The sequence below is a fragment of the Stegodyphus dumicola genome, chromosome 4 (genome assembly GCF_044657685.1).
Source record: "Stegodyphus dumicola isolate Sdum_Otavi_A_Nest chromosome 4, ASM4465768v1".
Lineage (NCBI taxonomy): Eukaryota > Metazoa > Arthropoda > Arachnida > Araneae > Eresidae > Stegodyphus > Stegodyphus dumicola.
Genome location: NC_140771.1, coordinates 203865709 through 203889956, shown reverse-complemented (window position 1 = coordinate 203889956; position 24248 = coordinate 203865709). Strand labels below are relative to the sequence as shown.

The 24248-nt window shown below is 31.7% G+C and overlaps 1 protein-coding gene across 1 annotated transcript in view; it reads right to left on the bottom strand.

The window, feature by feature from the left end:
- LOC118202484 (cilia- and flagella-associated protein 44-like) overlaps nt 1–24248 on the bottom strand; it is a 118538-nt gene that overhangs the window by 31511 nt on the left and 62779 nt on the right. The window contains exons 8-13 of the mRNA XM_085815907.1: nt 22209–22454; nt 16654–16801; nt 14630–14724; nt 14019–14189; nt 9272–9397; nt 2050–2214 (exon numbers count right to left, since the gene is read on the bottom strand). Of these exons, the coding sequence (XP_085672033.1) occupies nt 2050–2214; nt 9272–9397; nt 14019–14189; nt 14630–14724; nt 16654–16801; nt 22209–22454 (951 nt within the window). The remainder of the gene's footprint in view (nt 1–2049; nt 2215–9271; nt 9398–14018; nt 14190–14629; nt 14725–16653; nt 16802–22208; nt 22455–24248) is intronic.

Sequence of the window (24248 nt, the reverse complement as noted above, 5' to 3'; positions counted from 1 at the left end):
CAACAGGAAATGTTTTTTTTAATAATTTTGGCTGACAATCTCCATTCCAATCCATTTTTACCTTCAGTTTTTGAGGGAATTATTTCAGTTTTCATTTTTTATCAACAGATGGCAACAGTAGTTTGGCTTTCTTTCTCTCGTTCTTATCATTTAAGCACTAGCTTCTCTTTCCTCATTTGCATTTGTGAATTTGAAGAAAGAAAGTTCTACATTTAAGCTTTTGAAACCAGTCTTGCAAATTTAAGAATATTACACTGATTCTGGCTGAACTTCTCAAATAGAAAATCTTTATTTGGCATGATAATTTAACTCAAAGCTCACAGTATATAAGAACAAATGAAAAAAAAATCCTAACCTAAGACTTCCACTTATTTCTAGAATTGGATTTCCATTCACAAAAAGTCATTCCACAATTTATGACTGAAAACTTGAATTTATTAATTCAGCACTTATAACTATGAGTATTTAGTATTTACATAGTTCAATTGTGTGTAAACAAGTAATTTAATTTCAATACTTTATTTCAAATTGAGACATTTAATATGTTATTACATATACTAGATTCTTATTAAAGCAAAACTATTTCACATTATAAAATGGTCACATATATGAAGAAATGCAGGATCCCGGCTTATTTCTGTGCTTAACAAATGTGTTATTTAATAGAAAAGCAAAAATGCTTTGCTATATATGAAGTGGCATTGCAGATGTAAAATATTTCACAAATAAAAAATTGCACAAAAAGATTATGATAATAACAATAATATTAAAATAAGATACTTTCTAATTATTTGCATCCCCACTGCAGCTTTCTAGCTGTGAAAAAGTACAGATGAAGCAATGCACTATGTTGCAAAGAAGCATTTATGCAGCAACCCACGATGTTGCCAAAAAGTATTTATGTAGCAACCCTGACATGAGCATATTGTACCACGAATAGACCCACAGCTCTACTTCCCTGGACACTTTTACAGCCATGATAGCAGATTGTGAATCATCCTATGGGAATTTCAGTATTTTAGAACACAAGTGAATCCCCATACTGCAGTTTTCATTGTCTTTGATGAAATCTTGAAATTAGCTTTTTGCATTGAAAGAGTATAATGTGGTTGACTTAAAGGCATTATGTTCTCCATTTTTCCATTCTCCATTTTTAGAGTTCCATATGTTCATATGGCATATGTTCCATATGGCATATGTTCTCCATTCTCCATTTTTAGAGTTGGTAGTGATGTACATGATTCCAAGTCTGTGCAATTTTCGGATTTTTTTTTTTTTTTTTTTTTTTTCTGTGAAAACAGATCTTTGAGCATGTGACAGAACAACAAAGTAAAAAATCAAGGTGTCTCATATGGAAAAAGAACAAAAAGTACTAGATGCATGGTTGAAATAGATGTAAATATTTTTCTCCAAATCGGCAATGAGTTGGTCAATGATTTAACTGGATTTTCATAACTACTGGTGCAAATATAGCAGTTTTTCATTGTAAATACTCATTATGCTTATTATTTTTACTCCTCCATCAACCATAGATGCAGTTATAATTGATGTTTGAGGCATTATTAGCAGCAGTTGCTGAGCTGTGGCCACCACGTCTACTAAGAACAAATTTTTTGGTATGTTTATAGATATTTTTTTAATGAACAAACAAATTTGCTAACAAAATTGCATTATTAATTGTACTAAAATCATGAATACAATTTTTTATTGTATTTAATAATAAACAGATTTTTCCGACACGTTTACATGTATTGTTATTTTAAATAAATAGCTTACATAAGTGTATTGAATATGATAATTAACATAAGTATATTAAATAATAGAATAAATACAATTTTATATTAAATTTCTTCTATTATGTGTAAATATTAAATAATTTGGTTGTATAGATATTGAATTAATTCCTGATTTATCATTTACTGTAGACATTTTCATTTTTGTTGATATTTGAGAATGTTCATTAAGCAATTTATTTTGGAAGAATAATTAAATATATGATCTAAACTAAATATTATAATACCAAAAAATATTTAAATGAAACTAAAATACCTCATGATATTTCCTTAATCCATTTAATTTATGAACTTGTGCCTCTCTGCTTTCAATAAAATACGTCTCTCGGAAAGTAATTTTCCCTTGAAATTCATAAAGTCTTGGAATGCGTACTTCAACAATGTAACTGTATTTGCAAATAAGTAGAATGCTTTCTTCATTCTAAAAATAAACAGAATTCAATGCAAGTTCAGTACAGATCATAATACTTAGAGAAGATTTGAGTTTTTCAGTTAAATATGTATAACTCAGCTCTAATTAACTGACATCCATGAGATTGGATCATAGGTCAGATAAATAATGGCTATTAAAGCAAAAAAAGTACAAAAAACAGCACTTGCAAGTTACAAATCAAATTAAAAAATTACATATATATTAATGTATGTGCAAGATAAACATATGTAAATCAAAGTACTATGCAATAGTCCCTTAACTCTTCATGCTAATTTGATCTTTTCTCTTCTAAAAAAAGTAAATCTCTCTAACCTGTGTCATTTCAAAATTAATAACAATCATGTGATTCTTGCATAATGCTAGTGATGCAAATAATTTTGCAAACAAACTTAAAACAGCCAGTCAGAACGAAGAAAAACAGTTTTTTATCAGTCTTTCATTTTTAACACATTGCACTTGCTCTCTGCTTTTCTGTCTAAGTCTAACCACAATGCTACCTGCTGCTTTCTTCATATACATCTCATAATTTTATTGGTGTAGTAATTCTTCACGAAGAGATGGTAATTTTCCCATTTTACATGTGCCAATCAAGTATGTGTTTCATTCTAATGATATGCAACTCCCTCAGTGCATACTTTGTGACACTGTCTTTTCAAATGCAAATGTGAAGCCATCTAAACTGCTGGAACATTTTAATAACAGCACGGGGCTGCAGATTTTGCCTATCTGGACGTCTTTTATAGCAAAACTTGTCCTGTCTCTTGAAACTGTTTTAACCATCTTTTACTTGATTGATTTGTTGGTGAAAATTTATTAAATTCGTGTCAGAATCCCTTCCAAACTGCTTTTGGAGATTTCGCTTTATACAACCAGAAAATGTAGATTGCTTTTTACTGCATGACACCATTTTGTCTATAAATAAACAATTTCCTTGTTGCTTTTCCCAAAAAATTAGAATAAATGAAATTCCTTGAAATAAAGATTATACCAATATAAATTATTTCCGGTTACTTCGTAAAATTCTGTTTTCACTTAATTTTGTTATCGGCGATTAAATTATGGACACTCTGTACTTACCGTTCTCAAGATCATGAGTTCATTTCTTTCTCAATAAGAACACTAGTGGCTCATGGAGTTGCCATACGATCACATCCACACCATTCTGCAATGCAATACAGGAGGACATCTCAGGTGATCATGAACAAGCCTGTGTTATGGCATGGTTGGATACCCTCAGTATAGATGCAATTTCAGGGTTGCCACTCAAACGGAAGAATGAAATTCCCTGACATTTCCAGGTTTTCCAGGTGTGTTTCAAGAAAATTCCAGTCTATCCGCGTAATGTACATTGGCTGTGCTAAGATTTAAATTAATTATGGTATTTACTTGTATTGTGCAGCAAATTCACTTAATTATTCAATAAATCCCAGAGGACATTTATTGTTAATTATTCTTGGTATACTTTGTTTGATAATTTTGTTTACTTTTCTACTTAAGAAACTTAATAAAATTTAAGATATATACATTGGATAACAAATGTATGTTTTATTTAATTATTACTCATGATCATCACCAGTTCAAGACGAGGCTAGTCCGGTCCTTATAAATCACAATGCAATGCTAAATAGTTAGGTTAGATTTTAGGTAAATTTAATTTGTGTGAGGTATGTTCTTAAAAGACACCTTAACACTTGAAAACACAAATATAATAGTTGTTGTTTTCTCCACTGAAGCTTGAGATTAGAATCTTCCCAATCTGGAATAAAATAAGGCTTTTTTTGCAGACATTCTGCAGCTAAACGAAAGAAAGAAATCTATTTTAATAAACTGAGGTATTTTATATTTATTTCGCAGCATACATAAGGAAAAAATATGTGCATTAAATTTTGTGATGGTATGTCATCATACTGCTAGAATTAATTTCAGGATTATGCCAGAGAAAATTTCCTGAAATTTGGAAATATTATTTACTAATAAAAAATTTAGAGGGAAGAAGCAACATTAAATTATATGAATAACATAAAAATAAAGATAATTACTTAAAAAGTGAATTAGAATAATCAACGATATTTTAGCGAATAATATTACATGGTTAGCCTAGGTGACTGATTACTATTTTTTTATTTTACTGCAAAATGGCAAGGTATTTATTAAAAAAAAAAAAAAGGTTTAAAAAGATTTTGCAGTAAAATTCTAGTATACGGTAAGGCTATGGCACGATTTTGAAACTTGTCGCTAAGACCAAAATGAACCGTTTACTGCGCATTATCATGTCGCCAAATCCCACTGTACCATACATGGAGATTATTCTAACTAAAGAACATCTATGTAAAGAAGAAAAGGTTCCATACAAGTAAAATGCTATTATGCCGCGAGAATGCGGAGGGAAAATTTGCCAAGGGATTTGGCGACGGAACCTGGCGGCCAGAATTTCCCTCTCCGCGATGTGTACCGGAAATTGAGAAACACGTGTTAAGAAGAAACGTTCTTTGACAAAAAGAAAGCTACGAAAAATCCAAGAAGAAAAGTTTTATCAAAGGACGTTTCTTCTTGGATTTTTCACAATAATTTTAAAAATGGATTTTCGTAGTTTTATTTTTCCCTGAAAATAACTAATCCATGAATTAATTTACTTGCGGCAAAAAATATTTTCTTTTCGTAGACTAAACTTCACGGTTGCGGTGCCGTGCGCTACAAATATAACAAGCAGTAAAGTGTCTCATTTATGCCGCTCCACATCCGTGAGTGCAATCCAGAGCTGTAACTTGAGAAATAAACAATCTCGTTGTTAGGCGACGTGTGCCCCATGTTATTTTCATTTTTGCGATAAATGCTTATAGACGTGGCGTTCACATTGCTCGTGGTTTGAGACAAAAGCATCTCGACGTGCGTGACACGTCTTTTTAGCGCAAGTGGTTAAAGAAATTTTAAACGATATTCATTTTATGAACTCTTGATAACGTGACCTTTGAACTTCGACACCGGTTTCGAGCTTTGGCGACAGATATATCACGCATGTACAGCTGTTTCCCTCTATGATGGAACGGAGCCACCTCTGTTGCAGAGAGGTTTTCCTTCTTTACAATACATATGCTTTGATTCTAACCTCCATGGTACCGTATACTAGGATTAAACCCATTTTGTTTTATACGAGAACAGGTACTTTCTTTAGTTCATGCACTGCACATGCGATTCTCGAGAATACTGGAAACCAAAAGTTGCGGGAAACTTGCTTTGCCTTTCTAAAAGACAATCAAATTGGAGCTGCGAAAATTGGCTCTATGCCAGCTGCCCGAATGACACTCACGTGATACACAATTCGCCAAAAAAGTTATCTCTTCTGACGTCGGCGCAAAAATCGCTTTTTTTGGCGGGATCGTTGTATGAACTTCCCTGACTTTTCCAGATTTTGACAAAAATACTTAAATTCCCTGACCTTTTCCATGAATTGTTTGGTCAATTTTTGAATTCCCTGATATTTTCTGGTTCTCCAGGTAGCGTGGCAACCCTGTGCAATTGATTATTGCTCTGGACAGCTGAGCATGGGCAGATTGAACTTTAATGCAGATGCTTTAATGAACCTAATGCAGATGAGATTTGAACTTTAATGCAGCTCAGGCCTTACTCATTTTGTCATGATTTCATGGCACCTTCTCAAAATGAAGATGGTAGTTGTACCAATACTGAATTCCTATTCTGAACCTGGTAGTCAAACCATTCTTTGGGTGGAAACTGAGTACTGTGCCCAGAATACAAAAATACACTTGTGGCTCTAAAACCTATACGTCGATATCTTTCCAATGCAAGTTCTAATTGCTCACTAGGTTTCAACACAAATATTCCCAGATTACAAGGAGATGGATATGGAAGAAATGTTACACATATTTGAAAAAATTGTGATATGGTAGAAATATTCCTCACAAGCAATAATATACTTATTTGGAAAAAAAAAATATCATGTGAATCAAATATTACTATGAAAGTTATCAGGCTAAAGTGTGATTATGTTAAAAAATAATACACTTTGGCCAGAAAAATTGCTATTCTAAAAAGAATTATACAGTACAAAGTCTTTAATCCGGACGTCCATAATCCGGAATGATCTATAATTCGGACCTCAAAGCTATAAACTTTCTGCGCATGCTTAAACGCATAATGCATTTACACATGCACATAATACCTTTACGCATGCGCATAATACATTTATGCATGCACGTTTAATGTATAACGGATGGTATAAGCTAGGCTAAAATTATCTAATTATCTATTTCAGTTAATGTTGCAGATTGCATTATTCCTTAATCTTCTAATTGGATCCGGCTTATTATTTTTTAGACCGTCAGAGGAATTTTATGAAAAGTAAGCTTGAACTTTCGATTATGTCAAAACGATTCTGGAGCTGCCAAAGGATCTACAAAGCGAAAGCATGTTTTGATGTCAATCAAACAAAAAGTGGAATTGTTACATGAAGAAAGTGACAAAGAGGTTAGTGAAAACAAAAAAATTTTGATTGACAAATTAGTCGGTATTCTCGACACAGTAATTACAGGATTTGAAGAGCGGAACTTTGTAACTGAACAAGAAATTATGTCTGTTTATAGAATTAAAGAGAAAGTATTAGCACATAAAACAAAGCACCTTAAACAACTTACATTGAAAGAAATGTTTAATAAAGTAAACAACAAATAAATACAGTCAAAAGTCGTTAATTCGGACACCCATAATCCGGACCTCAAAGCTACAAACTTTCTGCGCATGCGTCGCTTTGACACATGCGTGTAAGACTTTTACCGCTGCGAATTTGCGTGTGCGCGTGCGCAAAATACGTTTACGAATGCTCGTTTAATGTATAACGGACGGGATAAGCTAAGCTAAAATTATCTATTTCAGTTAATGTTGCAGATTGCGTTGTTCCTTAATCTTCAAATTGGATCCGGATTATTATTTTTTGCAGACTGTTAGAGCAATTTTATAAAAGTAAGCTTGAAATTTCGATTATGTCAAACAGAATTTCCGATATATATTTACTAATATGTAAAGGATATACAAAGCGAAAGTATCTTTCAGAGTCCATTAAACAAAAAGTGGAATTGCTGCAAAAAATCGATAAAGGCATATCCTTTGTTTATCTAAACTTTAACGTTTGTTTATCTAAAATTTGTTTATCTTTGACGCCGCGGCGGCGTGCAATGAATTGGAAGTTGATTTGTCAGCACTATCCTTATCTTAAGGGCAGATGTTTTTATTTTATTTGGCTTATAATTGCTTACTCAATGTAGTATTTCATCTCGATGTACTCCGTCTTTGATATGATTTAAATCAAATGCCTCGTCATTATAATTCGCTTCCGATAGCGAAGAAAGTTACAGAGGTTATTGAAAACGAAAAAATTTCGACTGACAAATTAGTCGGTATACTCGACACAGCAATTATAGGACTTGAACAGCGGAACTTTGTAACTGAACAAGAAATTATGTCTGTTTATAGAATTAAAGAGAATGTATTATCACATAAAAAACGAAGCAGCTTAAACAGCTTACATTGAAAGAAATGTTTAATAAAATAAACAAATAAATATTAAGCTTTTTTTTGTAAATTTTGATACCCTTTAGATCATAATTGTTCTTTATTTCGTAAATTACGGTTTCATATTTTTAATTTTAGAATTTCTGCATGCCATCTTACGCGATTTAAACTGATGATCTATAATCCGGAATTGCCGAAGTCCCGACGAGTCCGGATTAACGACTTTTGACTGTATTAAGCTTTTTTTAGTAAATTTTGATACCCTTTAGATCATAATTGCTCTTTATTTCATAAATTACGGTTTCATATTTTTAATTCTATAATTTCTGCATGCCATCTTACCAGATTTAAATTGATGATCTGGAAAAATCCCTAACCCGGAATCGAAGTCCTGATGAGTCCGGATTAAAGACTTTGTACTGTACTTTAATTACTCAAGACGCTTACTTCTTAAAACAGCCTATGTACGTAATATTATTTGTTAAGATCTAAATGGAAAACCTGCAAAATTTGCATTATATTGCATACAAAATGCAGAGTTAAAACAATCAGAATCAATCATAAACAACATAGTTAAACCTTCAGCATAATTTTTAAATCACTATTTTTTCTATTTCCTCATATTTTCTCACGAAACTTTGTACATTAAAAAAAGTAACATTCTAATTTATTGTAAGCATTAATGTATATATTTTTGATAAAAGAAGCAGTTTTTTACAGAATGCGTTTTGAATAATTTTAGAACGGACTTGTGTGTGTGGATATATATATATATATATATATTTACATAAAAAATTCAGTACTCTATAGCACTGAGTCTTACCTTTCAGCATTCAGTAATTTTAATGTGCAACTGTGATTACTATAAGTTATGTAACATACAGCTTTTCCCTCAAATGCGAATTTATCATATTAACATAAAAATTTATATTTCAGTGGGAAATATGAAAGATTAAAAATTGAAGCTACAGACAAAAATTACATAAAAATCTATAGTTTGGAAGTAACTGAGATTAAAGATTGAATTATACTAATAACTATAATTTTGTGTGAGCAGTGATTATTTCTTTAAAATCTGTATACACTTATTGAAATAAGGAAATAATATCATTACATAACAAACAGGTTATTTAAAAAAATTTTATGCTGTATTTTATAATTAACTAAAACAATCATAGATATAAGATAAATGGTCTATAAAAGAATATTTCATATTGCTATTAAACATTATAAAAATGAGCCTTCAACAAACACATTTAAATTGCAACCCCTATCTAAATTACAACCTCCATTTGAATACTTATTTACCTTTCAATCAAGGTAAATAAATATTCAAATATAATTTATTTTTTAAACTTTTTTACTAAACACACACAAGCTTTAAATTTAGGTTGAATTCATAACACAAGACAGCAATATATAGCAGCTTGCCGGTTTAAAATAAGGTTAGCTTTTGAAATCTTGTCCAAAATACATGAAATACCATAAACAGTTCAAATTTAGATTTAGAGAGATTTACCTCTTTTGAACCAGGATTGTAGGTTAACCATTCAAGGCATTCGATTTCATGATTACTTATGTAGAAACCCACAGGAATATAAGCTAAATTTCCAACACTATAGAAGAACAATTTTGAATCCAGTCCCTAAAACAAGTTATATAAATTTTTTAGAAAACAGCAAAATGAGATCAAGATTTGGCTTCCTGAGAATTACTGACTGAGAAAGGCAGTATAAATATTAAATTAAATATTGATAGGACTCATAAAAATGACAAAAAACTCTATTGCTGATAAAGATATAAGAAATTGTTTTTCTCCTTTCATTGTTTTCATTATCAGAAGAAATTTAAATAAAAACTTCTAACAATGAATTGAAGCAAAACAACAACACCCCCATTGTGATATATACTGCTGCAACACCCTGAAGGAAGCATGCAAATAACATGGAATTTACAACATGCATTAGTGGAGGTGAGATATGCAAATGATTAGAATTTCAGCGCAGACGCATATCACACGCGCCTGTGGCGCCACTTCAAAGTGCTATTTAAGGCTTGGAGTTTTCGATGATTTCAAGTTCAGCAACTGTGTTTTTCTTGTGGTTAAAAAAAAAAAAAAAAAAAAAAAAAAAAAAAAAAAGAAGGTCAATTACACCTTGTAGTAAACAGCGATCATCGTTTAATCATGTATCCAAGTTCAACAGAGGAAGGATAGTGGCCTACTGAGGGTGTGGATTATCTTTATGGGGAAATTGGTAGTCGTGTTGGATGAAACCAAAGAACTGTAATGCAGATGCAGATATGTGACCGCTGGATGCAGGAGGGTAACAACAGACCGACATGTTCGATCGCATCCACCTCAGTGCACCACTTCACGTGATGACAGGAACATTGTGCACATGGCAGTGACGGATCGCTCAGTCACATCATGAACCATAGCACAGCACATTCAGTCTGTAACGCATCATCCAGTGTCCGTGTGTACCATTCGACACTGTTTACAGCAGAGTGGTCTGTCCTCAAGACATCCATTGCTTCGTCTACCCTTGAGGCAGAACCACAGACATCTCCACCACCAATGGTGCGATGAAAGAAGGATGTGGATGGCAGAATGGAGAGAAATTGCCTTTACTGACGAGTCATGCTTCTGTCTGCAACACCACGATGGTCTGGAGACACAGTAGAGAGAGGATGCTGAACAGCTGCGTTATGCACTGCCCCACTAGTCCTGCACCAGGTATTATGGTATGGGGTGGTATTGGATATCACTCTCGCCCTCCTCTAGTACGCTGGTACTTTAAACAGCCAGTGCTACATCTCTGAGATGCTGGATCCAGTTGTCCTTCCTTACCTTCAGGGCTTGCCTACAGCCATATTTCAACACGATAATGCGCAACCACATGTGGCACTCATTGTCCAAGGGTTCTTCGTGAATTGTCAGATTGAATTGCTTTCCTGGCTGGCTCGCTCTCTGTATCTTTCGCTGATAGAAAACATGTGGTCGATGGTTGCTGAACGATTGACCCAGATTACATCTCAAGCTGCCACACCAGATCAATTTTGGCAACGTGTGGAAGCTGCTTGGTCTGCTGTACCCCAAGAACACATTTAAAGTCTCTTTGAATCAATGCCGAGGCATGTGGCAGCGGTGATCTCCAACAATGGAGACTACTCTGGCTACTGATTCTGGAAGGAACCACACTTCACAGAAGTCTATAAATTTAATCATTTGATACTTGGTCAACATGTTATCTACTAAATAAATTTTGTTATGATATGTCTTGTTTTTCTTGGTGTTACAATTTGGGTGGCCAGCAGTGTATAAGAAATACTCATTACTTAATTACTAAAACTAAAGGTTATATTTTTTTCCTTTGACTCCAAGCAGAAAAGCATTTTCAAATGTTTAATGTGGGCAGTCACTTTTTTATTAATTCAACTTGGTTTACCTTGTTAATTATATTCAAATATTAAAAAGAAATTATGCTGCAAATAAAGACTTTAAGACCATATTATCTTAGTCATGTGAAATATTTCAGTAAAAAAATATGAAAATATCTTTAAATGTTTTAAGAAAAATTCTAGTTAGTACCCTCCTCATTTTATAGATCTTTTAGAGGAGAGATATCAGTTCATGTAATACAAAATTAGCTTTGAAAATATTGCCAAATTAGCTTTCATAATTTTCATCTAATGGAAAAGTATATGTTTCTGGACACATACAAAAAATTATTATAATAATTAGAATGAAATACTATATATTTTCTGATAGCTGTAATACCTCTCTTCCTTTTGGGCCCACAAAAAAATTTAACCACCACATATTTTTTTTTAAAGATAACAGCTGCATTAAAGAATTGTCATACTTTATTGGAATCATAGGCTACCACTGTTCATGAAACATTCAGCTGCATAAATATGTAGCTGGCCATTAAAATTCCAAAGATATGAAAGAAAATCACATCATCTAAATTTATTATATGCAGGGTGGTTACAAACATATTTCCCTGATATATGAGCAGCCTATCTGCTCAACCAATCAAAATGAAATTTCAGATAATGTTATTTAAAGATATGAACTCAATATTATGATATGATTTAAAAAAATTAAATCTCTCTTGGTTTGATTTAAAACAACAGAGCTCTCACAAGTAAGGTGACAGAGAAAAAATTTCAAGATTTTCAAATGGCAATATTAACTTTCCTCCTGTGCAAATTGATCACTGCACTGAAAAACCAAAACTGGCTCCGGAACAATACTTGTTATGACGAAAATTGCAGGCATAAAACATTTTCAAAGAAAAGCATTGGAAACAACCATAGCAACACAAGAGAAGAGAGGGAAAAACAAGTTTTCAATGTTTCCACCTAGGCAGATTGCATGTAGGAGATTGTTGGCAACAATGACAAATGTAACATCACAGGAGGAACCTATATAACTGCATGTTTTATGGCATCACCAAATCTGACAAATCTCATGGATTTAATGTGTACACCTTAGTTTTTAGATAACCCTAGAACTAGAAATCCAAAGCAGTGATGCATAATTGCAGTGGCCATGAAACTGCAAAGTTATGGAAGATGACTTTACCTCCAAAGTGTTGCTGCAGCACTTGCTGAGCACATGTGGCAGCAGGTGGAGGAGCACTATCTTACATCCATACAATATTTTGCTAAGGCAACTCTGGAATTATGTAATTCTGCAACATTGTTGTCTACTGAGCACTTGTGATAAAGCTCATTTTCATACCTCAGGAAGTGACCTCTTTGAAGAAGTATGGACAGAGAAAAAAATGTGTGTACGATGCACACAACATAGTTACTTTACCTTCGAGTAAAGGTACTAGCTGGTGCCATATCATAAGGATTTTTATCAGTCCAGTAATGCAGATTTTTGGATTTACATTCACAGTTAAGGAGAAAAGCCTCTCATCCATCTATAATATCCGCAGTAGGTTGTAACCAAAAGATGCAATGGATTTGATATGTAAATATTCACAGAACAGAATGCAGAATCTTGGGGACTGTGGTTTTTGGTACATACAAACTGAAAGCAATATTATGATTTTGCCGATAAACTTGCACTGCCTTTGGCAGCATTTTCCCCACACAGATAAAACAGCTTTATGAGTTCACCTCATTGTTTTCCTAGAAGTGTCATCTTGTTAGCACGTTCGAACACTTGATTGAAGGAACAACATTCTCCCATTGTTTATTAGAGGTTTTCTAAAAGCAATGCTTTGCACATGGTGTTCTGTGATTGGTACTTTATGTCTATTCCTGTGAATTCCTGGTAAAATGCATCAATGCACCTCCTCTCTGTGCTGTCATTGGGCTTTTACAATGCTCTTCTCTGCAAATGCTGGCAATTGTCATTATGTACCGTTCCAAAGCCATTTATGGTGTTTTAACGTGCTGATAAATTTGCGCATGAAAAAAGTGGATGTTGCCATTCAAATATTTTGAAATTTTTTCTCTGTAACAATAGAAATGAGAGCTCTATTGTTTTAAATCGCCACAACTTTGAGTGCATACTTTCAAATAACAATACTCGAAATTTCATTTTGATTGCTTGAATGGATAGGCTGTTAAGATTCATACATCGGGAAAGTTCTTCTGTGACCACTCTGTATATAGCTTAAGCTATAAAATTGAAATGATTATTATTAGATCTCATGATGGTATGCCAATCCATGCATTAACCACAGGAGATGTATTAGTCATTGTGTCATGAGCCAGAAACGCTCAAGAACTCTAGGACTATATAAAACGGGATAATGGTGTTGCATGATGATAATGCATGTAGTTAGGCACTGTTCTTATGGCAGATCTTAAAGGCCAATATTTGTGCATTTCATTGCTAGAATGGCAAACAATACACATTGCTAAAAACAATGAAACTCTTTATAACGGCATAATGATGTATGGCTTTTTTTACAAGTTTATTCAATTACTTTGAAAGTTTTATCGAGTTCTATTTACTATCTAGCAACTACAAAAATTATGTTTATAAAATTTCACTATCCCTTTTTGGTGTAAAAATTTCAATTATATTTGGATGTATGTAAACATGAATACAACAGTCAGTTTTAAATCAGAATAATTTTTCATACTTTAATTACAATAATTTAAAACATAAACTACTTTTCATTAACAGGCATTACAATCTGATGAACCAATCATTTAATGTTTCATTGATCTAAACTTATACTTAGCATACATATGAAAAAGAAAATAAATTTGAAGGTAGTAAATTTGTATATTACCTGCGAAACAAGTACCGTACAAGAGGCATTTATACGCAAGTTCTGGACAGAACTAGTATGGGATTTTATAGCATACTGCAATACTAAATTTTCAGTATCCTTAACAATACTGAATGTTCGCAAAGTCCCATCTTGAAAGCCTACGATAAGTGATGCACCAACACAGTCAAACTATATTCAAATAAATAATAATTTGCTATTATGTTTTAATGTTTAAATCAGTATACAAATTGTTTTACTTAAAAATTAAAAAAAACTGCTCGAGTTTAAAACTAAAACTAATTAATATAGTTATTTAAATACTCAATATACTCAAAACAAAATGAAAAATATGCATACCAATTATATTAAAAAATATTATCATAGAGCTAATATATAAGTAAAATTTACCAGAAATTTCTAATTATAAATACGATTCCTCCCCAACAAAAAAGATCACAAGAAAATTTTATTTAACCTAAATTTCTAAGTATTTATTTAAAAAGTATTTTTTTAAAAATTTTTTCTAGCAAAACAAAACTAAAATATATAATAACAAAAAGGCAAAAGAAAGAAGAAAAAATATTTTTAGTCATTAGAACAAAATGTAAGTCATTATTTTTCATAATTACCTGTGCATCTGGCCAAATCAAGCAACTAGCTGGCGTAGAATGTAAAATCTGTCTTAGTATTTCTTGAGCAACACAATCATAAACTATGATATAGCCTAAAAGTTAATGTGAAATTAATGAAAAAATATTTAATAATAAAATATAGTAGTCAAATAAATGTTAAGAAATAATACTTATTTTTAAATGATTTTAATTCTGAATCAAATAAATTGCTTGAAATAACTAGCATTATTTAATTCAGGCATTTTAGAGATGCACACACATTCATTAAAACCTCAGTATTTTTCGATTATTAACTACCTCTCAGTTTCAATACTCAATAAAAATACTGCATTTTGGCATATTTTTGAGTACTCACTCATAAGTCAGCTTGAGCATGCACACGTTTGAGAACACATAAATTTACATGCTTTATATCTGACTGCCATTTTGCTTAGTAGTATCCACAGTTTTCAAAAATGTAAATACTGGCCATGTAGATTTTTGCTTTTTCTCATAAAATATACATATATGTAAGATAAAAATATGAAAGCAAACTTCTAAAATTAATTCACTATAACCTCTTTTATTTTCTATTTTATTTGGGAACTTCATCTACCTGTCCTAAAAATAGCACTTAAGTCTAAAACTGCGTCATTCAAATTAATCATGCGATCTGATCTTACGTAACCCTTAATGCAGATGCCTCTTGACCAATCACCAAATTGCAAACCAAAACTTTTCTCTTTGCGTGCTTCCATCTTATATAACTACACACTTCAGCTTTGCTCTCTACTGTGCTAAGATGTAATTTCACTGGCTTGCTTTCTATCTAAACAATATCAAAAATGTAAATCTTCTGTGGAAAGGCACGACTAGAGTGTCAAGTGATTGTGGCCACAACTAACAATAGCAAATAAAAATGGAATTAAAACTGCTTTGACTGCCAGGTTCTTTAGATATTACCAAGTTAACATTATTAGCATACTATACAATCAAAATTCTTCTTCAATATGGATCTAAGCACGCATCGACACTGCTCCGGCTTTTGCTTGTGCTTTAAATATTTCTTATACATATATATATACAAAATATTACTTTTTGTAATCATTTATCAACAGAGAAATACCTGTGAGGTCTACAAATTGCCTAAAACACAGGTTTTTTTGAGAATTCAAAACAATTTTTTATGGAGGTGAAAATATTCAAAAAGTAATCATAACATCTTAACTTTAACCAGATTTCACTTATTTGCTATTATTCATTATAGGACAAGCCACCATCCCCAAATAGAGACAAATTGTTCAATACAAATGCTTTTCTTTGCCCCATACCGTGTCATATTTCAAATTTAAAATCATTAAATAATAACTATTTTCCAGCCTGAATCATAAAATTTATGCAAAAGTAAGAAATAATATGATTCTTAGCCTGTTTATTGCCTGTAAAACAAGAAACTGAAGCTTTCTTACAACACTGCCTACCTAGTCAGCCAGAACGTAAATATTTTCCTTTACCCTTATTCTCTCCACTTCTTTTTGCACTCCTTTCTCATCTGTGCTTGTTCATTTCATCTAATGTTACCACAGTTACGCAACTTCTTAGGATAGCCATCGAACAAAACCAGGCCCAACCCCAACCAGGCATCTAATATGGGCTCTAAGTAATGCATCATTTCAGAAGCACTAACTCTGAATTTCTTTGTTTTCACAAAATAGAAGCAAGGTTTCAAAAAGTTACAGGTTGATTTCAGGGGGCCATAGACCAAGAAGTAATCAGTTTTGAATAAGAAACAACTTAGCTTCACCTCGCAAAGCTGACAGGTACCATTAAAAATTCTGAAAAAGACAAATATGACAATACAGATTTAAACAATTGAGTTTAATGTTCATTATTTCATTTAATATTTATATTATATGTCTAATAAAACAATAATCATACGATGGGACGGAAAATAATAAAAATGTTATTTAATAATATTTTCATTACTGACATTATCATAATAATGTAACTTCAGAATGGATAGAAACTGTTAATAAATATACCTGCATTAGAAGTAGCAGCTATCAGAGGATAAAGAGGGCACATTGTTAAATCTGTTAAGCTGCAGCCTAATCCTGAAAGCAACTGAGTGCATACTACTTTTGTAAAGCCAGAAGTAACTTGCACTTGCCACAGAAAGCCTTGACGATCCTACATGTGCGAAAATATACAAAATCTATATAAAAAATTTAAGAAGCCTAAGAAATAAAAATGCAGAAGATACAATGGACGTCACTATTCTGATTCCTCCTTCCAATAAAAAGGGTGTGAGGAAAAAATGCTACACATTAATTTTTTAGATTTCAGTTTATATAATAAGAGTGGTATTTTCTGTTACATGTTTGTTAAATTTAATCATAAGAATCCCTCAAAATAATATGGTAAACTTGGGAAAAAAAAAGGCGCATCTTTTTTCTCCTCAGCAATAAATTTTCTACATGTAAACTAAATATTTTTCATCAGGAGCTTCCTAAGCATCTTAAAAATTTGTTCATGACAGCATGTGTTGCTACATGAACACTAGGAAATGCCAATTAAAGATGGATAATGACATTACCAACTCTTATCATAAAAAATATTTAAACATTTAAGTAGCATATTTTATTCCCATCCACAGTGACTACAGAAGATACTAATTTCTTCACATTTGGTAAAATGAATCACGTTATAACTGCAATTGTTTCTAACAAGCAGAAGAATTAGTAGTAAACAAAAAGTGATTAAAAATGCCAATAGAAATAGCAAAATAGGAGAAATAAATAAAAATTTTAAATTAAAAAAAATTAATGAAGCAGAAAAGGAAAGCAAGTAGTTGTGTGTGTGTATGATATAAACGATATAAAAAAATTATTAACTTTAATTTAGCAATAGTCCTTTCTATTTCCCATTTAAGGCTCACTCTTTATGAGAAAATATTAATTTTTTTATATATTATTACTATTTATTTTTATATATACATAATAGAATATAGTTTTAAATTTATGGATAATGGAATGTTTTAATGCAGTTGAATGGCTAGTTGCCTTAAAGAAATAACGAAGGCCTTTATAAATAACCGCCCAGCCCTCTAAACCCTTGGTGATTTAATACATCAATTAGTTAAAGTGGATTGATGTATATGTTTGCATTTGGAGAAAGCTGTGCCGTCTTCCAGTTTTGTGTAAAATAAGAAAATTAGAAACTTAATAATAATAATACAACCCATAATTTCAGTAATAGTACTACAAATAATGTTAAAATGCAAGTTATAATAAAATTTTGAAATTTGTTCTGATTATTCAAAATAAGTGATAAGTGAACAAAATCTTTATACTTGTGATATTGGGTTAAAAGTTCTGAAATACTTTCTCTGAATAAATATGGTTACTCAGAGAAAGCATGATTATGAAGATTCTAAAACTAATTGTGACCAAATTACTGTCAAAAATTTTGAAATTTGTTCTGATTATTCAAAATAAGTGATGGATGAACAAAATCTTTATACGTGTGATATTGGGTTAAAAGTTCTGAAATGCTTTCTCTGAATAAATATGGTTACTCAGAGAAAGCATGATTATGAAGATTCCAAAACTAATTGTGACCAAATTACTGTCAAATCTGATTCTCTCTCAACATGGCTTGTTTTTTATTCATAAGATTTTTTAAAAAATATTATTATTATTGAGTGATGTAAAACTTTATTCACTAAATTTGTAAGACCTATCTTGAATATACAAGTTATTAGTCTGAATTTGAATTTTATATTTTATTTCATTTATGTAACACAGAAGAATATTTATGGACATAAAATCATAATTAATAACTTTGATATATTTATGCAATGCTAAAATCCAGTTACCTTGTATAAGGAATGGAGGTTTTTATTTGCTACTGTATTTAAGCATCTCATAGCCATTAGCAGGTAATTACATTGATTCGCTTGCAAGAAGCTGCCAATTTTATATATTATAATCCTCTTTGAAAAGGAAAATATATTCTTGCAAATTTAGTTGATGCTAACAAACAAAGTAAAAAAAAAAAAAAAAAAAAAAAAAAAAAAACCTGCTCTGTTGCTTACAACGGCAAACACTTGTGCCAAGGTGAAAAAACACTGTATTTATAAAGAAACCAATCGGAAACTATGACCCAAAAGAAATAATCTCATCATAAATTAAGTTTGTTAAAATAAAAACAAAAACTCCAAATGATTTACACCACATATTATTAAGCTAGATGCTAAGGGTAACTGTGGTTGCTTTTTGGACATGTGATTTCCATACACAGTTCAGTTTCATTAACTATCACCCAAATATGTCTTTAAGGCAATGTATCCTGTCATTAGCAATGATCATAACTCTTAGCACAGGTGCCACAAACATGTAATCTGAAGTGCCGGAAGTATGTTTCCCTATGTAGATGGATTGCCGCAGGCCCCGCAGTCCTTCAGAAATACTTGTTTGGAGATATGTCTCATGTAGCTCAAATCTGCTACCTTTACTGGTGATTCTCTAGTGATCTTTAATTTAGGTAATTATAATCTAAAATTGCGGGTTGTAACTAATTATTGAAAAAAATTCTTTAACACATTTTACATGGTTTTCCCATGATGATAACTTGAAATTTTTTACTATGCGATGCATATTATGTTGAAATATTATCTACAGAAGATAATGTGAGTTATATAATCGTGCTTAATTCATTTTTTGTGATGGGGATCAACGGTGACGCCCCAAGGCCCTGTAGACCATTATTGCAATTTATAATTTAAATTTTTACAATTTATTATTCTTTAAACCATTATAGTAACTATTTAAAAATTTATCAGTATCAATATTTACTCTAATTACGTATTTTACTACTGGTCGCGTCACAGGTGGCACCCACAGTGCTGTAACCAAGTCGAGTGCCGGTCACTGGCCCAAGGCAATCAATGTGTTAACTATGGGAGAATGGTATTTCATAGCAGAAAGCTGACAAGCGGTCAGAAGACAAGCTGTCAGATTTAATCATTTGTTTTAAAAGTTGTGTGTTACAGGACATACAGGATGTCCATAATTTATTCAGTGGATAAAGATATCTTTTAAATGATACAGAATAAGATATAGAGAAAAGAGACTGATTGAATTTTATTTAGTACTTCAAAGAGTTTTATATTAATACACTTCAATATGTGCACTATCTGTTGCTTGGAGAATATAAAGTCTGTCCTCAATTTTCCTTTAGAGGTTATTAAGCATTTTCGGAATCACAATAGCTGTTTCTGTAGTGATTAGACTTTTTAATTATTTGATATTGCGAATCTCTGCAGCATAAACTCGGTTCTTCAGGTATCCCTCAAAATAGTAGTAGAGTGGTGTGATGTCTGGAGAACAGGGTGGCCATGAAATCGGTCCACCTCTACCAACATTTCTGGGAATGTTTCATGTGTAGCCCAATGACAGGGGGCCCAATATTGTTAGAGGGAGGGAAAAGAAACATTTGGCTGCTTTTCTTCCAACTGCAGTACTGAAACCAATCTCAGCATATCAAAATAATCATCCGATTTAATTGATGACTCCGAGAAAAGAAGCAGCCAACCACTTTGAGTTAGTGCACATCAAACGTTAACTTAAGAACTAACTCGCTCAATTTCCCTTACCAAATGCAGGTTTTCTGACACCCAATTCCTGCAGTTATGTCACATTTAACCTCTCCTCAAACATGAGATGTTCATCACTGAATCAAACTCCATCACTGAATATGATTTTTTTAAAGAAATTGATCATAATTACTGATACAGTCAAAAATGTCTACAGAAAATTCCTTATGAAAAACTTGATCATTAGGTTTGATTTTTTGATTTGGTCTATTTATATGCAGTCCGTTTCAACCATTCATGAATAACGTTAGCAAGAGTCAACCAGGGAATTTCTGTTTGCAGGCTGGCATTGCAAATGGATTTACTGGAACTGCATAGAAACACATCTCGAATGGCAGAAACATTTTCATCACTGATGCTTGGCCTACCTGCACTTCCTTTATGCAAAACACGACCAGTTTCTCGAAACTTTTCTAAACACTCTTCTGATTGATTGTTCCATTGGTAGAGGTTTAGTAAATTCATGTCAGGATCGTTTCTAAACTGTATTCGGGGATTTCATATCCATAACCAGACAACACACATTGCTTTTTTAATGCATGATGCCATTTTTCTGTGAACAATTAAAATTCTCTGATGCCATTCCCCAAAATTAGAACAAACAAAATTCCCTGAACTAAAACATTGATGTAAATTATTTGTCGTTACTTTGTAAAATTACATTTCAACTTAATTTTGTTATCCAGTAATTAAATTATGGATACTTTGTAGAATTGTGTGCTTAACTGCTGATTATTCAGCTTGGAATGCTCTATCTTGGGTTTTAAAAAACCTTTCCATATAATCTTTTTTCCTGATGGTTTAAAAAGCATATAGGCCGAGTCCTGAGTCCACCTTTCAATCAATCTTTGAACCATCAGTGAATGCCAGTAATAAAATAAAAGTCATGATCACTATTCTTCAGAAAGATTTTTCTTAGTTCAAGTTTCTGTAGTTTTCTTTGGGGTTCTGACTGTTGTACTTTAAGAGAAAGGGGATGCAGCAGTTGGATCCCTACTAATGTGAAGTATAGAGACTGTCCCTGAAAGCTCCCAGTTTACTTATTTATTTCTATGATTCTTAATCAATGGTGTGGTAAAGAGTTTGGGCCGTAAACCAAAAGAACCATAAATAAATGATATTTTCTTGATTATTGTTCTAAAATGATATACTCATTACATACCTTCACACATTTTCTTCTAATGCATCTTAATTTGTATGGACATATTTCAAACTGCATGTCTGTTCTTAAAAATATGACAAATGTTTTTAAACATATGTGTGACAATTAATTTCCAAGATATACTTAATAATTCAAAAGAGAACTTATAATCATTCTATTACATTGTTTATGTCTCATAACAGACAAACAATGCTTTTGGCATAAAAATCTAAGGTGGAAAAGGAAAGGCACAGGGAATGTTAATGAAAATTACATTGAATTTTTCAATACATTTTGTTACTTTCAATAAATTGCTAATTTCCTTATTTTGCAGCAATAGTAAAAAATTAATAACTGTTATTTATAAACCATTTGCAACAAAATTAATTTGTATTTAATCACATATAATATTTTTTGTACAATATTTCCAAACAGAATTATTAAGTAATATGCAATAAAACTTATTTTCTGAAGAAGTCAAAGAAACTTTCATGCTAACAAGCTTCTTACACTAACACATTTCATCTCTAATAGTAAAAAAAAAAAAAAAAAAATTAGATGGACGACACTTTTAGAAGCCATTTCGAAATGCTGTTTTGAGCAAAAGTATTTATGATGCTAAAATGCTAAAATCTACTAAATGATTATATCAATTAAGAATATTATAATAATTCTCATCTTGCAGGCCATTTAATTAACAGAACTGAATAAATTCTTTGGTTTTACATTTATTTGTAATTACTTATAAATGCAAGAAGAAATTTAAACTGCAAGTTAATATTTTAAAAGTTTTAACTTACTTGCATAAAAAACATAATTTGATCATTTTTAAAACTGTGTAATACAGCAAATATAAGATCTGAATCCTTAGACACAGTAAATTCATGTATTGTCTCAAGAGACAGAAAATCCAGCTTCTTGTTTAGTCTGAGCCCCTTCTCATCCTCTCCTTTTTCCAATGATAAATTACTATTCTCTAATTCTTCTTCTGACTCTGAAGAATATTCAGAATACAGTTGCTGTAACACATTCATATATTCCCAAAACTAAATAAGAGGAAATCATAAAAACAAGATCTCTTTTTCCAATGTTGTAATAAGATAGATATCATTTGACTAAATTTTACATCATAAAATTAATATTAACACATTGTAATAATATATACCTATGCTATCTAATATTTTATAAGACAGAAAAAGACATAAATTACAGTCAGGCAAATTTAGTTTCAGTTTTAATTATTCTGTGTTCCATCCTCCCAACTTTTAAATCAAATAACTAATTTATCAAATGAGACCTTAATAGTTTAAAATAATTAGAGCATAAATTAATTACTCTCTAAATATTATAATAAATTCCGATTCAACTTAAGATCTGCAATTCACTATTGTTAACTTCCTTTTGTAGTTAAATTAATCACTCGTAAAATGGTTGTAAAAGACAAACATTTATTTAAAGATAAATCTTAATAACCTACACATAACGTATTCATAACGGTACATAACAAACATACTTACTGCATCGTACCATTAAACATTTCAAGTGTGCATCATCTCAATGTATATTTTTAAAATTATAAAATAGAACGACATCCAGAAATTAGCTGATGCCATTTTCTCAATAGATATTTTGTCTAATAACAATTAAATAATTTGCAATCGTGCTTCATTCAACCATCCTGACTTTTCAATTGTCCTCAATTCAACCAAATCTTGTCATACATTAAAGCAACAAATAAACAACAAGAAAATATAATCAGTAGGTAGGAAAAAAAAAATAAAATGAAATATAATTTTAAAAAAAATTCTATAAGTCCTATACAAAGTCTCTATAGTGCAATGGTTTACGCACTGTTCGCTTCGGCCTTTTAAGTTCATCATCGTCTACGTCATCATCACCATCGTCGTCATTGTCATCATCATCATTTGCTTCTACATTTTTCCAAGACTTTAGTTGACTTACATGAGCAGTTTATGTATAAAAGCGACCATCGCAGGCTTCTTCTAGTTGTGATATTCTATAAATGTTGCCCGGAAGTACTTCTGTCACAACCATTGGACCACGATACTTAGGTTGAGTTTTGGTTGGTTCTCCTGGTGCAGATCTTGAATTTCTTTTAACTACTACTATATCTCCTTGCTCAAATAATAGAGATCCCGATTTCTTCTTGTCGTAATAAGTTTTCATTTTTCCTTGTTCTCTAACAATCTTTTCTCTAGCTACTTTTTGTAGCTTTTCCGGTTCCTTCCAAACTTCTGCTTCTTCATCAGCAAGTAATCTCAAAACTCCATCTTGAAATCGTGGTACATATCCATGAAGTATTTCAAATGGTGTTTTACCAATAGTTTTATTGATTGTGTTATTCAAGTTTCTCTCAACTTCTTTAATTCTTTTGTCCCAATCCTTTTGATCTTTACTTTTAATTGATGTTACTATCGTTGATAAAATCGTTCTGTTCGATCTCTCAACCATACCATTCCCTTGTGGGTGGGAGGTTGAATTTAATGTATGAAGAATTCCCTTTTCCTTGCAAAAATTTTGAAATTCCCTTGAAGTAAAACAAGAACCTCGATCTGATATTATATGATCTGATAATCCAAATTCTTCTTTGAAACTCATCAATGATTTCAGTACGTTCTTCGAAGATGTGTTTTTCACAGCATACAATCGAACGAATCTCGTCATATTATCAATGACGACTAATAATTCCTTGTTTTTTTTTTAGAACTTGTGATGAAAGGTCCAAGATGATCAATGTGTATTGTTGCAAAAGGTCTGCGGCCTGGGGGTGTAGGATGCAGAAGACCCTGTCTTTTTCCACCCGGAACTTTGTTGATGAG